The sequence below is a fragment of the Bos mutus genome, chromosome 20 (genome assembly GCF_027580195.1).
Source record: "Bos mutus isolate GX-2022 chromosome 20, NWIPB_WYAK_1.1, whole genome shotgun sequence".
Taxonomy (NCBI): Eukaryota; Metazoa; Chordata; class Mammalia; order Artiodactyla; family Bovidae; genus Bos; species Bos mutus.
The window spans coordinates 27,871,987-27,887,386 of NC_091636.1; the positions used below are offsets into that span (position 1 = coordinate 27,871,987).

Genomic DNA, 15,400 nt, shown 5'->3' on the forward strand with positions numbered 1-15,400 from the left:
TCTGTTATAGCCTCATCTCCTGGGGAAAAAATAAATCCTAGACAAGACATTTTAATCAGCCTCTTTACCTTCTGGTTAAAACTGTAATGAAATTGTCTAAAACAAATTAAGGAGTTTCTTTTGCGTTATTACTTCCTCAACTTTCTAACTGAAGGTTAGCTATATGTTCTAATTGTAAAACATGCTCTAACAGCATTCATTTATTGAACTTACTCTATGCCGTTAATGATAGGGTTTCATAAATTGTATTTAATTCTCCCAACAATCCTGTTAAGGTAGGTGCTGTTATTCACACTTTATAGATGAGACAGCTGTGGCGTGAGGTTAAGTAGCTTACCCGAAGCTACCTAGTGTCAGCTGCTGCTGCTGCTAAGTCACTTCGGTCGTGTCCGACTCTGTGCAACCCCATAGACGGCAGCCCACCAGGCTCCCCTGTCCCTGGGATTCTCCAGGCAAGAACACTGGAGTGGGTTGCCATTTCCTAGGACTCCAATTTGAGTCTTTCTGACTCCAGAGCCATATTCATAGCATTTATCCAGTACTTTTCATTTGACATGATTTTCTAAATAGTAGTTGCTTATGATGGTTTCCTTGGATTTTTAAAAATTCTTATTTTGATTTACATGTAGAAGGAAATAATACAGATATATCCCTTACTTCCTTTACTTAGCTTCTCAGAAGGGTAACATCTTGCAAAATTAGGATAATATCACACGCAGCATGCTAACATTGATACAGTTAGTATCACCACAAAGTATACCACATTGATACAGGACATCACCACAAAGAGCCCTTTTACCATCACACCCACTTTCCTTCCACTCTCACCCATTCCTTAACCCCTGGCAATCACTAATATGATTTCCGTTTTTATAACTTTGTTATTTCAAGAATGTTATAAGTGGAATCATATAAAATGTAAGCTTTTGGAATATGATTTGTAAGCTTTTTCAATATAATTCTCTGGAAATTCATCCAAGTTGTCAGTAATTCATTCCTTTCCTTGTTTTGCTGAGTGGTGTGAATGTGCCACAGTGTGTCTGACTGTTGACTCATTGAAGGACATGTGCATTGTTTCCAGCTTGGGGCTATTACAAATAACACTGGTATTTGTAATAACAGTGCATCGTGGCTTCCCTCATAGCTCAGTTGGTAAAGAATCTGCCTGCAATGCTGGAGACCCCTGTTCAATTCCTGGGTAGGGAAGATCCGCTAGAGAAGAGATATCCGCTATCCGCTATCCTCTCCAGTATTCTCGGGCTTCCCGTCCCATGTGGCTTAGCTGGTAAAGAATCTGCCTGCAATGCGGGATGCCTGGGTTGGGAAGATCCGCTGGAAAAGGGAATGGCTACCGACTCCAGTATTCTGGCCTGGAGAATTCCATGGACTGTGTAGTCCTTGGAGTTGCAAAGAGTCAGACACGACTGAGCGACTTTCACTTTCATGTCCAAAGGCGGTCTGGTGGTTAGAACTCTGTTCCTCTTGCCAAGGGCCCAGTTTCCATCCTTAGGGAACTTAGATCCCACAAGCTACGTGGGCAAAAGAAAAAAAAAATCATGTACAGGCTTTTAGGTAAGCATACATCTTTATTTCTCTGGGACAGATGACCAGGAGTGCAGTTATTAAGTCATGATAGTTGCATATTTAGCCAGAAACTGCCAAAAAGAAAATGAAATTCGCTTAGTCTTGTCTCTGCAATCCTGTGGACTGTAGCCTGCCAGGCTCCTCTGTCCATGGAATTCTCCAGGCAAGAATACTGGAGTGGGCTGCCATTTCCCTCTCAAGGGGATCTTCCCAACCCAGGGATCAAACACAGGTCTCCTGTATTGAAGGCAGATTCTTTACCATTTGAGCCCCCAGATCAGATTAGATCAGTCGCTCAGTCGTGTCCGACTCTTTGTGACCCCATGAATCGCAGCACGCCAGGCCTCCCTGTCCATCACCAACTCCCGGAGTTCACTCAGACTCACGTCCATCGAGTCAGTGATGCCATCCAGCCATCTCATCCTCTGTCGTCCCCTTCTCCTGCCCCCAATCCCTCCCAGCATCAGAGTCTTTGCCAATGAGTCAACTCTTTGCATGAGGTGGCCAAAGTACTGGAGTTTCAGCTTTAGCATCATTCCTTCCAAAGGAATCCCAGGGCTGATCTCCTTCAGAATGGACTGCTTGTATCTCCTTGCAGTCCAAGGGACTCTCAAGAGTCTTCTCCAACACCACAGTTCAAAAGCATCAATTCTTGGGCGCTCAGCCTTCTTCACAGTCCAACTCTCACATCCATACATGACCACAGGAAAAACCATAGCCTTGACTAGACGAACCCTTGTTGGCAAAGTAATGTCTCTGCTTTTGAATATGCTATCTAGGTTGGTCATAACTTTCCTTCCAAGGAGTAAGCGTCTTTTAATTTCATGGCTGCAGTCACCATCTGCAGTGATTTTGGAGCCCAGAAAAATGAAGTCTGACACTGTTTCCACTATTTCCCCATTTATTTCCCATGAAGTGGTGGGACCGGATGCCATAATCTTCGTTTTCTGAATGTTGAGCTTTAAGCCAGCTTTTTCACTCTCCACTTTCACTTTCATCCAGAGCCTTTTGAGTTCCTCTTCACTTTCTGCCATAAGGGTGGTGTCGTCTGCATATCTGAGGTTATTGATATTTCTCCCGGCAATCTTGATTCCAGTTTGTGTTTCTTCCAGTCCAGCGTTTCTCATGATGTACTCTGCATATAAGTTAAATAAACAGGGTGACAATATACAGCCTTGACGAACTCCTTTTCCTATTTGGAACCAGTCTGTTGTTCCATGTCCAGTTCTAACTGAACAGTTGCTTCCTGACCTGCATACAAATTTCTCAAGAGGCAGGTCAGGTGATCTGGTATTCCCATCTCTTTCAGAATTTTCCACAGTTTATTGTGATCCACACAGTCAAAGGCTTTGGCATAGTCAATAAAGCAGAAATAGATGTTTTTCTGGAACTCTGTTGCTTTTTCCATGATTCAGTGGATGTTGGCAATTTGATCTCTGGTTCCTCTGCCTTTTCTAAAACCAGCTTGAACATCAGGAAGTTCACAGTTCACATATTGCTGAAGCCTGGCTTGGAGAATTTTGAGCATTACTTTACTAGCGTGTGAGATGAGTGCAATTGTGCGGTAGTTTGAGCATTCTTTGGCATTGCCTTTCTTTGGGATTGGAATGAAAACTGACCTTTTCTAGTCCTGTGGCCACTGCTGAGTTTTCCAAATTTGCTAGCATATTGAGTGCAGCACTTTCACAGCATCATCTTTCAGGATTTGGAATAGTTCAACTGGAATTCCATCACCTCCACTAGCTTTGTTCGTAGTGATGCTTTCTAAGGCCCAGTTGACTTCACATTCCAGGATGTCTGGCTCTAGGTCAGTGATCACACCATCGTGATTATCTGGGTTGTGAAGATCTTTTTTGTACAGTTCTTCTGTGTATTCTTGCCATCTCTTCTTAATACCTTCTGCTTCTGTTAGGTCCATACCATTTCTGTCCTTTATCGAGCCCATCTTTGCATGAAATGTTCCCTTGGTATCTCTGATTTTCTTGAAGAGATCCCTAGTCTTTCCCATTCTGTTGTTTTCCTCTATTTCTTTGCACTGATCACTGAAGAAGGCTTTCTTATCTCTTCTTGCTATTCTTTGGAACTCTGCATTCAGATGTTTATATCTTTCCTTTTCTCCTTTGCTTTTCGCTTCTCTTCTTTTCACAGCTATTTGTAAGGCCTCCCCAGACAGCCATTTTGCTTTTTTGCATTTCTTTTCCATGGGGATGGTCTTGATCCCTGTCTCCTGTACAATGTCACGAACCTCCGTCCATAGTTCATCAGGCACTCTATCTATCAGATCTAGGCCCTTAAATCTATTTCTCACTTCCACTGTATAATCATAAGGGATTTGATTTAGGTCATACCTGAATGGTCTAGTGGTTTTCCCTACTTTCTTCACTTTAAGTCTGAATTTGGCAATAAGGAGTTCATGGTCTGAGCTACAGTCAGCTCCTGGTCTTGTTTTTGCTGACTGTATAGAGCTTCTCCATCTTTGGCTGCAAAGAATATAATCAGTCTGATTTCAGTGTTGACCATCTGGTGATGTCCATGTATAGAGTCTTCTCTTGTGTTGTTGGAAGAGGGTGTTTGTTATGACCAGTGCATTTTCTTGGCAAAACTCTATTAGTCTTTGCCCTGCTTTATTCTGTATTCCAAGGCCAAATTTGCCTGTTACTCCAGGTGTTTCTTGACTTCCTACTTTTGCATTCCAGTCCCCTATAATGAAAAGGACATCTTTTTTGGGTGTTAGTTCTAAAAGGTCTTGTAGGTCTTCATAGAACTGTTCAACTTTAGCTTCTTCAGCGTTACTGGATGGGGCATAGACTTGGATTACTGTGATATTGAATGGTTTGCCTTGGAAACGAACAGAGATCATTCTGTCGTTTTTGAGATTGCATCCAAGTATTGCATTTCGAACTCTTTTGTTGACCATGATGGCCACTCCATTTCTTCTAAGGGATTCCTGCCCGCAGTAGTAGATATAATGGTCATCTGAGTTAAATTCACCCATTCCAGTCCATTTCAGTTCGCTGATTCCTAGAATGTCGACATTCACTCTTGCCATGTCTTGTTTGACCACTTCCAATTTGCCTTGATTCATGGACCTGACATTCCGGGTTCCTATGCAATATTCGTCTTTACAGCATTGGACCTTGCTTCTATCACCAGTCACATCTACAGCTGGGTGTTGTTTTTGCTTTGGCTCCATCCCTTCATTCTTTCTGGAGTTATTTCTCCACTGATCTCCAGTAGCATATTGGGCACCTACTGACCTGGAGAGTTTCTCTTTCAGTATCCTATCATTTTGCCTTTTCATACTGTTCATGGGGTTCTCAAGGCAAGAATACTGAAGTGATTTGCCATTCCCTTTTCCAGTGGACCACATTCTGTCAAATCTCTCCACCATGACCCGCCCGTCTTGGGTTGCCCCTTGGGCGTGGCTTAGTTTCATTGAGTTAGACAAGGCTGTGGTCCTAGTGTGATTAGATTGACTAGTTTTCTGTGAGTATGGTTTCAGTGTGTCTGCCCTCTGATGCCCTCTTGCAACACCTACCGTCTTACTTGAGTTTCTCTTACCTTGGGCGTGGGGTATCTCTTTATGGCTGCTCCAGCAAAGCGCAGCCATTGCTCCTTACCTTGGATGAGGGGTATCTCCTCACCGCCACCCTTCCTGACCTTCAATGTGGGATAGCTCCTCCAGGCCCTCCTGCGCCCGCACAGCCACGGCTCCTCAGGGAAGACCAGAAACTGCTGAACTGCTTTCCAGAGGGGCCTGTACTATTTTATATTGTCACCAGCAATGTAGAAGTAATCTGTTTTCTCTGCATCCTCACTGGCATTTGGTGGTGTTGCTTTTTTATTTTAACCATCGTGAGAGATGTGTAGTGATAGCTCATGGTGGCTTTAAGTTTCTCTTCCCTGATGACTTATGGTGTTGAATTTCTTTTCATGTACTTATTTGGCATCTATATAGCTTTAATGGAATGTCTCTTGCCTTGTTTTTTAATTGGATTGTTTGTACTTTGGCTGAGTATTGAGTACTTATATAAAGTACTCATCCTCTGATTGTATATGTGGTTTGCAAATTTTGTGTTACTCCGTAATTTGTCTTTTCATCCTCTTCCCAGAATCTTCCCAGCATAAAAGTTTTTAATTTTGATTAAGTCTGTCTTATCAGTTTTTCTTTTTATGAATAATGCTTTTGACAGCAAGTCAAAGAACTCTTTGCCTAACACAAAGATATTCCTGATGATTTTCTTTTTCCTAAAAATTTTATAGTTTAAGTCTGTGATCCTTTTTGAGTTAATTTTTACATGAGATGTGAGACTAAAAGTGTCTTTATGGCAGGAGTGGGGCTTGTTGTTTATGATACCTCTCCCTCTACCAGTACCAGTCTTAATAAATTATATATTAAGTCTTTTTCCAAGTTGTTTATACTATTTTAGTTCCTTAGCCTTTCCATATAAATTTTAGAATAGCCTATCTATCTAATAATCTTGCCAGAATTTTGGTAGGAATTGCATTAAACCTGTTTACTAACTTGAGGAGAATTGTCAGACATCCTTACAGTGCTGAATCTTCCAATCCACAAACATGGTAGGGCTCACCGTTGATTTGGAGCTTTGATTTATTTCATCAGTGTGGTATAGCTTTCAGTATACGAGTCCTGCGCACGTTTTGTTAGATTTTCACCAAAGCTTTTCATCGTTGTTTTTGAGAGTTTCTAAAGGGCGTTGTTTCTCATTTCAGTGTCCACATGTTCTTTGCTAATACGGAGAACTAAAGTTGACTTGTGTTTATCTTCCTGTAACCTTGTCTGCTCAGTAGTGCTAGGATAGATCATCATATCATCGGTATGACAGTTTTATTTACTCATTTGAGATCTATCTGCCATTCAATCCGTAAGTTTGAATTATAAAAATATTTTTACAGGACATGTGTAGTCTTCCAGATTTCGTGACATTTAAGAGTTTTCCTGGAATCCCATTACAACATATCTTCATTGCAGCAGGAGATGACTTGCTAGATCTTATACAAGGCTTATTCTTATTTAATCCATGTACTCGAATTACAGCCACACAGGTATGTTAGTATATTTTTCTAATTTCTTAAGATTTCCTAACATTCTTTAAATACTGCAAAGATGCTTTTGTTTTAAGAAATAACAAATGTTATTTTTTTCCCTGAGCTATAAGCACTATATGCCTGTACAAGTGCAGAAGAGTATAAAGATTCTGTTTCCTAATTAGGTCATCTACTTGAAAGTAAATTAGAGAAGGAGGGAAAAAATGTTTTGTGTTTGTTAAGACACTGGAATATTTCAGTTAAACTCCTTTTTTTTTTTTCAGTTAAACTCTTAAGTAACTTAAATCTTGTGCCAAAACCAATGCCAAAAGTGTTTTGTGTTTTCGCCCATGAAATGCAGTCCAGATAATGCATTCTGGTCATTGTCACAGTCAGAAAGAGATAATGAGTAGAAAATGGTATAGCCTGATACAACTGTATTATTTACAAGAGATTGAAAGATACTCTAAATAGAAAAACACTGAAACTGCCAGTTACTTAAGGGAAATAAGAATCAACTCAAGAAAAATGTGGAATACCAAGAATATCTGTTCTTATAGAAGAGAGAAATGTTATCCAACATAAAAATATAAGATCTATAGACTTGAAAGTCTTTTTTTTCTTTATTTTAAAAACAAGCACATATAGATAGATGAGTGGTCACGAACGCTTACAGTTGGGGCAGGGATGCAGTGCCAAAATGCAACATGGTACAGTGATTCGGCTTCGTAAAGGAAGAGACAGAAATGTCGCACATCTTCATATCTGACGAAACATCAGTGCACAAAATATCGGGTAAAAAGTGGATTTTTTTTCACATAGGCTTATTATAGACTACCAGATCTTTGTTTAATGTATAAACCTTTACTTCATAGCAGTACATGCCACATTAATACATATATAATAGATATTTTACCATTGGAATCACTCTTCTAATTTCAAACAGTTAACTCATTTTTACCTTTTATCCATGTATGTATACATCTTATCTCTGTCATAAGAACCTTGAGACCAGGTCAGATTGTCAAGAAGGTTGTTTTTATTAATAGTAAAGCTCAAAATTTATAGAAACATATTAGTTGTGATAACTTATTTGGGTTGTATTTTGATAGAATGGGGTTTTTTTTTAGAATTAATTTTTTAATGGGTTTTGGCCTATGGATATTTAGAAGTTGGAATGAGGGACTTCCTTGATGGTCTGGTGGCTGAGACCCTGTGTTCCCAATGCAGGGAGCCCAAGTTCGATCCCTAGTGAGGGATCTAGATCCCACATGGCACAACTAAGAGTTTTCATGCCACAACTAAAGACCCCACATCTTGCAACAAAGACCTGGCACAGCCAGATAAATAAACATTTTAAAAACATAAAAGTTTAATGAGATACCCTTCTTAGATCTCTGTGTAGCTCAAAATTAGCTTAATTTACTTATGGAACTGCTGTGATTTAGAAGTAATATTTTGTAAGTTCAACTCTTCTGAAGTAAGAATTCTCTATCTAAATTATTACTGCAAATATGTTGGCAAGTAGGGAGAGTTGCTTGAAAAGTTTATAGGACTTCTTTTGTTCCTAAGAGAGTTATCCAGAAGGAAATACCTTATTAAATTACTTTGGCTGTTGAACAGTACTATGATGCAAATAAAGTATGAACTTGAGAACTTTGTCACCTCAAATAAACTCTTTTTATTGGAATTTTGGACCTAGATAAAAATATAATATTATAGAACGTTGGACTAGTGGTAAATAGAAATAAACTTGGACAAGTCCTTCCAAGTAAGAATTCAGTTAATTTCTAGTGGATTGTTGGACTTTAATCTGTCATTTCCAACCCATCGCATCTTTTTAAAAGCTTTATTTTTAAGAATTCATATGATTTGGAGTTTGAACACACACAAATGTTGTGACAAATAAACTTGGAAGTTGTTTTTAAGCAAGTTTCTCTGTTTTCAGCTATAGAGCCTATAATGTGTAGAGAGATGAATTTTACAATATCTTATTAAGGATTTTTCATATTTTGTATAGGCTGTCATGGAAAAATTCCATTCTTGTAGTAACACAGTAATGGAATTAGCAATCAATCTTAGGCTGCTAGATATTTGTAATAATGTACATATCCAAATACTCAAAATTAAATTTGTTTGAGACAGGGTATATTTGCTTAGTATATTTAATGCTCCTTACAACACAGTTCAGATATTCACATAAAAGCTCACTATCTCTGGTCTCTTTTCTTTGGAAAGGCGTTGAAAACTAAGTATTTCAGTAATCGGCCAGGGCCAACGCCTGGATGTCAGCTGCCAAGACCAAACTGTCCAGCGGAGGCTCTAAAGGAGCAGTCCAATCCAGCCATGGCAACAAAACGGAAGAGAACAGAGGCCTTGGAACAAGGTAAAACTCTCATTTTCTTACATGAATTCCAAAAACTCCAGTTACCTAATGTACAGCTAGTGACTGGGTAGCCAAGAAATGCAGACTGAGCTGTTTACTTATTATCAATTTAAATTTTATAAAGTAGAGTGTGATATTTTACCTATATTTGCTTCCTTTGAGAATATGTAACATCATGCATACTTAAAATCATGCTTTTTTTAAGGACATGAGCACTTTTGAGTACACCTCAGAGTTAATGAGAACTATCCATGTGTACCCTATTTTTTTCATAAATTCCTAACAATACACTCTATGCTTAATGTTTAGCAAGTGTTATTGGAAAATCAAAGTAAGTATAAATATAGTTGGAATGAATGATTGGTTAGAAGTACTTTAAAATTAAATGTAATTTTATAGAATTACTATAAAATTAAATAACCTCATTTTTCCCCCTAGGAGGATTACCCAAGAAGCTAATTTTTTAGTTACAGAGAAAACTGGACAATATTCTACTACTGAAGGAAACAGTGAAAAAGGCACAATAGTAAACATAAAGTAAATGCTTTACAAGATATTTGTAAATATTCTGCACGTGTAAAATATGTAAAACTTGGTTATTTTTATTAAATGTATTTTAAAACAAACAATTCTGATTTTCTGATTAGAGTGCAGTAGTAATAAAATAAGTCTGCTTCTCTGAAATGTAGAATTGAAAATGCATTAAGGAATCCTTAATAAAGATAATTATCAATTATTTTAATGATCTGGCCTATATAGGATTACAAATTTATAATAAAGGGGGTAGTATTTAAAAATGGAAAATTGGTTTTGGTCTCAAAATTTTATGAGTGGTAAGTAGACTGTAACTCTCATAGAGCATTTTTATTTTTACTTAGAACTTTTAAGTTTCTTCTATGTTATTACCTGTAAATCTAGTTTCTGTTTTAGCTGCCATATAATTTATAGCATATATCACATCTTTGATATCATATCTTACACATGCTCTATTTACAGACCATGTTATTTTTCTTTTGCTACATAAAAGTTACCATAAATGCAGCAGTTTAAAATAACACAAATTTATTGGCTCCCAGCCCTGTAGGTCAGATACCTCTCATTGATCAACTGTGATATTTTTTTTGTTTCTTTTGCATAAGCCAATATCAGGATGGCAGTTGGACTTTGTGCTCTTATTTGAGGCTCTAAGGTAGAATCTGCTTCCTAATTAATACAGTTCATGTCGTTTTAATGCACTTGCCTCTTATCCTTGCTAGTTGAAGGCAGTTCACTTGCCTTGTTGCATGTCACTCTCCATCCGGAAACCAGCAACAGTGTCAAATCTATGGCTTCCTGATCTGCTGCCAGTAGAGAAAATTCTTCCTTTTTTTTTAAGGACTCACCTGATAAACTAATGTCAGCTCACCAAAGGCTTAATTATAAGTCTTAAAATTCCCTTCATAGCAGTTCCTAGATTGAATGCTTGAATAATCAGGACAGGAATCTTGAGAGGGCCATCTTTAAGAATTCTGTCACATGGACGTTTAGGTTATTTAAATTTTTCACAGTTGTAAAAAAAAAAAATGTTTATATGTACATGCAGGAGTTGTACATATTTAGAACTGTAATTGTGAGGTCACAGTTACACACTTGTATATTTTCAAGTAGCATTGATATTGCCATACTTCTGCAGAGTAGCTGTATCAATTTACACTCCCAGTAACTGCTCAGTAGTTCTTAAAAATGGAGAAGCCCCTTACCATACGCTATATACAAAAGTTAACTCAGGAGTTCCCTATGGTCCAGTGGTGAAGACTCTGCTTTCACTTCCAAGGGCACAGATTCAGTCATTGGTTGGGGAACTAAGATCCTGAAAGCCACATGCTGTGACTGAAAAAAATATATCAAAAGACCTAAACATGAGACTTAGAACTATAAAGATTCTTAGAAAATAACATAGGAGGAAAGCTTCATGACGTCAGGTTTGGCAGGGGCTTCCTGGATATGACCCCAAAAGCAGCAGCAACAAAAGTTAAAAAAGGACAGTTTGGACTGTATCAAAATTAAAAGCTTGTATGCCTCAAAGGAACATGATCGATGGAATGAAAAGGCAACTCCTATGGATTGAAAATATTTGCAAATCATGTATCTGATAAGGTTCATAGCCAGAATATGTGAAGAATATATGTTGTTATTGTGTGTGCTCAGTTGCTCAGTCATGTCCAACTCTTGGCCACCTCATGGACTGTAGCCCACCAGGCTCCTCTGTCCATGGGATTTTCCAGGTAAGAGTACTGGAACAGGTTGCCGTTTCCTTCTCCAAGGGGATCTTCCCGAACCAGGGATCAAACCTGTATCTCTGGCATCTCTTGCATTGGCAGGCAGTTCTTTACTAATGGGCCACCTGGGAAGCTGTTGTTACAGCTCAACAACAACAACAAATCCAATTAAAAAATGGGCCAAGAACTTGAAATAGACATTTCACCAAAGATGCTATAGAAATGGCTAAAAAGCATGTGAGAAGATGCCCAAATCACGAATCATTAGGGAAATGCAAGTTAAAACCACAATGAGATATCACTTTAAACCTACTAAGATGGCAGTCACCAAAAATAAACAACTAACAAGTATTAGTGAGCATGTGGAGAAATCAGGAAACCCTTGTACACCATTGGCGGGAATGTATAAAAACAGTGCAGCAGCTGTCGGAAACTAGTGTTTCTTCAAAAAGTTTAAAATGGAATTACCATATGATCCAGCATTTTCACTTCTGAGTATGTACCCCAAAAAGTTGAATGCAGGATCCCAAATGTATACATTCATTAACTTTTATGTAGGAATCTAGTTCACCTCATCATCTCATCTCTAACACTCATAATCTATCTTTTTTAAAAACTTTATTTTTTAATGGAGTGTAGCTGATTAACAACATGGTGACAGTTTCAGATGAACAGCAAAGGGGCTCAGCCATACTTATACATGTATCCATTCTCCCCCAAACTCCCCTCCTGTCCACGCTGCCACACAATGTTGAGCAGAGTTCCCTGTAGCACTCAATCTTTGAGGTCTTTGCTAATTTATCTCATTCTAATTTAGTTTTCTTTGATTTCTACTGTGTTGCTAATCATATATGATTCCGCCTTTGTGAACTGTTGATTCAGATTTTTTTTATACAATTTTTAAAGGTTACTTTCCATTTAGTTACTACAAATGTTTATATATGTGTGTGCTATATACATGCTCAGTTACTCAGTTGTGTCCAGCTCTTTGTGACCCGAAGAACTGTAGCCCGCCAGGCTCCTCTGTCCATGGGGATTCTCCAGGCAAGAACACTGGAGTGGGTGGCCCCACCCTCCTCCAGGGGGTCTTCCCAACCCAGGGATCAAACCCAGGTCTCCCACATTGCAGGCGGATTCTTTACTGTCTGAGCCACCAGGGAAGCCCAGGTATTACAAAGTACTGGTTGTATTTCCATGTTATACAGTATACCCTTATGCCTGTCTCACACCCTGTAGTTTGTACCCCCACTCCCCTACCCCTGGATCCACCCCCATAACCACTACTTTGTTCTCTGTATTTGTGTCTCCTTTTTTGTTATATTCACTCGTTTGTCTATTTCACATATTAGTGACACCTTGCAGTGTCTGTCTTGCTCTCACTTCAGTTCGCATGATGCCCTCTGAGTCTGTCCATGTTGCCTCAAATGGGGAGATCTTTTTTATGGCTGAATAGTATTGCACTGGTTTTCTAAGACAACTACGTACTGTTTTCCCCAGTGGCTGTACAGATTACATTCTCACCAGCTGTGCACAAGTGTCCCCTTCCTCCACACCCTCACTGCTTGTTACGTGTGTTTGATGATGGCCCTTCTGACAGGCGTAAGGTGATATCTCATTGTGGTTTTGATTGGCATTTCCCTGACGATTAGTGATGCTGAGCATCTTTTCATGTGCCTGTTGGCCATCTGCATTTCTTTGGAAAAATGTCTGTTCAGGTTCTTCTGCCCATTTTTAAATTGGATTGCCTTTTTTTTTTTGCTGTTGGGTTATATGAGCTGTTTATGTATGTTGGATATTAAACTCTTTGTCATATCATTTGCAAGTATTTTCTCCTATTCAGCAAGTTGTTTCTTCATTTTGTCTATGGTTTCCTTTGCTCTGCAAAAGCTTTTATGTTTAATTAGGCCCCATTTGTTTATTTTTGCTTTTGTTTACTTGATGAAATTTAATTCTTTGTCCTTGATCAGTTGGAATATTACAAATTTTATCAATTTATGTGTTTGTTTTAAACACATTTAAAAAGAACCTTTCTAGTTTTTGCAATTTGATTTTTTTTTATGCTTCTCATTTTGGTATTATTAAATAATCCCAGATCCTTCCTTTCCCTACCTTAAAAATTATTATATGTACTAGACTGTGTATGGACTTTATCTTATTCTCATTGACCTGCTGTTTCCACACTGCTTTGAATAATGTAGCATTGTATTACTGTCAGGACAATATATTTTTTAATTAAATGTAATTTTTATTTTGGAGTATAGTTGATAAATATACTTTGATATCTGGTAACAGTAGATCCTCATTATTCTTCCCTTTTTCAAAATGTATTTGCCAATTTTTCAGCTTTTGTTAGTAATGACTACCAGTGTGGTTCCTGTAACACAACTATAAATGGTTTATATTGTTACCTTATTACCCTATTGTGTTCATCTATTTAAATAGTAGTATCTTTTCGTAACTGCTGAAAGTGCAGTGCATTTCCTGTGCCATCATTGTGATGCTTTGTGATTAATATGGTAATATTCCCAAAAGGTATTGAAAATTATTACTATGTAATATTTTTAGGAAGAGAACATTTTAAATGGCCTAAAATTCAGCATTAAGACCAAGAAGTTAATTTAGAGGTATTTATAAGTGCCAGAATTCTGGGTAGATCTGGCTATAAAATGTCACTACTCTAACAAAAAAATCAGCTGTAAAGGAAAGTTGCTAGCAATGACTTTGAATATACTTCTGCCAAATTCCTATCATAATAACTTTTTTATTGCAGTTAAGGAAATTATTTTTAAGCTTTATATGGGAAATAAAAAACAGAACTAGAACAAGATAAATGTATTCCAAAAATTAACATTGAGTCATTCCTTTTGTTGCTTGAGCCAAAGATCCCTATGGTCAACAATCTGTTTAGTCAATCTAAATAAATATTTTTTCCTCAAAAATCACTATTTCTTTTAAGATTTTGGGAAATGCTGAAAATTTCATATAACATAGTAATGTAATTTATAAATAAAATGCATCAACACAGAATACTAATAAATTTCTTGTAGAAAACATTTATTTAATTAAGTTGCCTCCTAAAATTTAGAAATACCTAGAAAACATACAACTTCTGAAAATGTAGCAATATTTACAAGGCCCTTTTTCAAAGTCTCAATATAAACATCTCTCAGTTCTAATTTCATCTGATTTATCTTCAGTACATATTTGATGGCAAAGAATGGGACCTTTTAAGAGTTCTTGTGTACTTTTGATCTGTTTGAAAGTGCTGAATTGAACAAATGCAGCCCACAGAATTAAAAATTTGAACACCTGAATGTACAGGATCACATGAAACAGGGAATTCTAAAATTTTCTGCCAGGGGTTTTTTAATGTAAAACTGTCTTTCATAGAATTTCTTTCTTTAATCTCTTTTGAAGTGGTGTCTTTGTTTTCCAAAGCCCGAGCAAGCATGTAACTCACTTTCCTTTGATGAGCCAAAGCTTCTTCTTTATCATTCAACTGCATGCAGAGAAATTAAAAATGTACCAGTTAGTCAGTAAATCAGAATACAGAGCTGTAGTCAGGAATATTTCATGAAAATTAAATTTAGTCTTCAATCTGTCCAGTCAGTCAATATGAATAAATTAATTTAGGTCCACTAATTCCTCAGCATTGTGCTACATGTTATTGAAGATTTTCTCTTTTTTAGGAAGAATAGAAAACAGCATTCCTTCTGCTGAAAAAAATGTTTAAGTCGTTTGGAGAGAAGTATATATTTACATGGGGTGTGTGTATATATGTGTATATAATGCTACCATGTACTTACCTCTGAAAGAATGAAGTTATTTATAAAATTGTGTTATATATTTATATGCAATAAATAACTTTAATAATACTCTTCTATAGATACGTATGTTCATATAACATGAGTTTCTTAGTTTAGTCATCTATGAAATTGAGGATAACAGGACTGATTACAGTGTTGTGGTAATGATTACAGGATATGATGCATGAGGATGTGCTTTGAACACTTAAAAAAAATCCTAAATATATAAAAGTCTTGTCATGAATTATGCATAAGTGCTGATGATGGAGATGCCTGGACTTAATTACAGAGAGCCTCCTCTTTTTCAGAGGTGGAAC

The 15,400-nt window shown here is 37.4% G+C and overlaps 2 protein-coding genes across 6 annotated transcripts in view; one reads left to right on the plus strand and one right to left on the minus strand.

The window, feature by feature from the left end:
* The window catches only part of CDK7 (cyclin dependent kinase 7), a 31,477-nt gene extending 18,593 nt beyond the window's left edge, over positions 1 to 12,884 (plus strand). For all 3 annotated transcript variants that reach the window (XM_005889355.2, XM_070357555.1, XM_070357554.1), the window contains 3 exons: positions 6,502 to 6,651; positions 8,872 to 9,019; positions 9,458 to 12,884. In XM_005889355.2, coding sequence (XP_005889417.1) covers positions 6,502 to 6,651; positions 8,872 to 9,019; positions 9,458 to 9,486 — 327 coding nt within the window. In that variant the 3' untranslated portion in view covers positions 9,487 to 12,884. The remainder of the gene's footprint in view (positions 1 to 6,501; positions 6,652 to 8,871; positions 9,020 to 9,457) is intronic.
* The window catches only part of CCDC125 (coiled-coil domain containing 125), a 32,373-nt gene continuing 29,856 nt past the window's right edge, over positions 12,884 to 15,400 (minus strand). For all 3 annotated transcript variants that reach the window (XM_070357552.1, XM_070357553.1, XM_014476264.2), the window contains exon 12: positions 12,884 to 14,776. In XM_070357552.1, the coding sequence (XP_070213653.1) occupies positions 14,471 to 14,776 (306 nt within the window). In that variant the 3' untranslated portion in view covers positions 12,884 to 14,470. The remainder of the gene's footprint in view (positions 14,777 to 15,400) is intronic.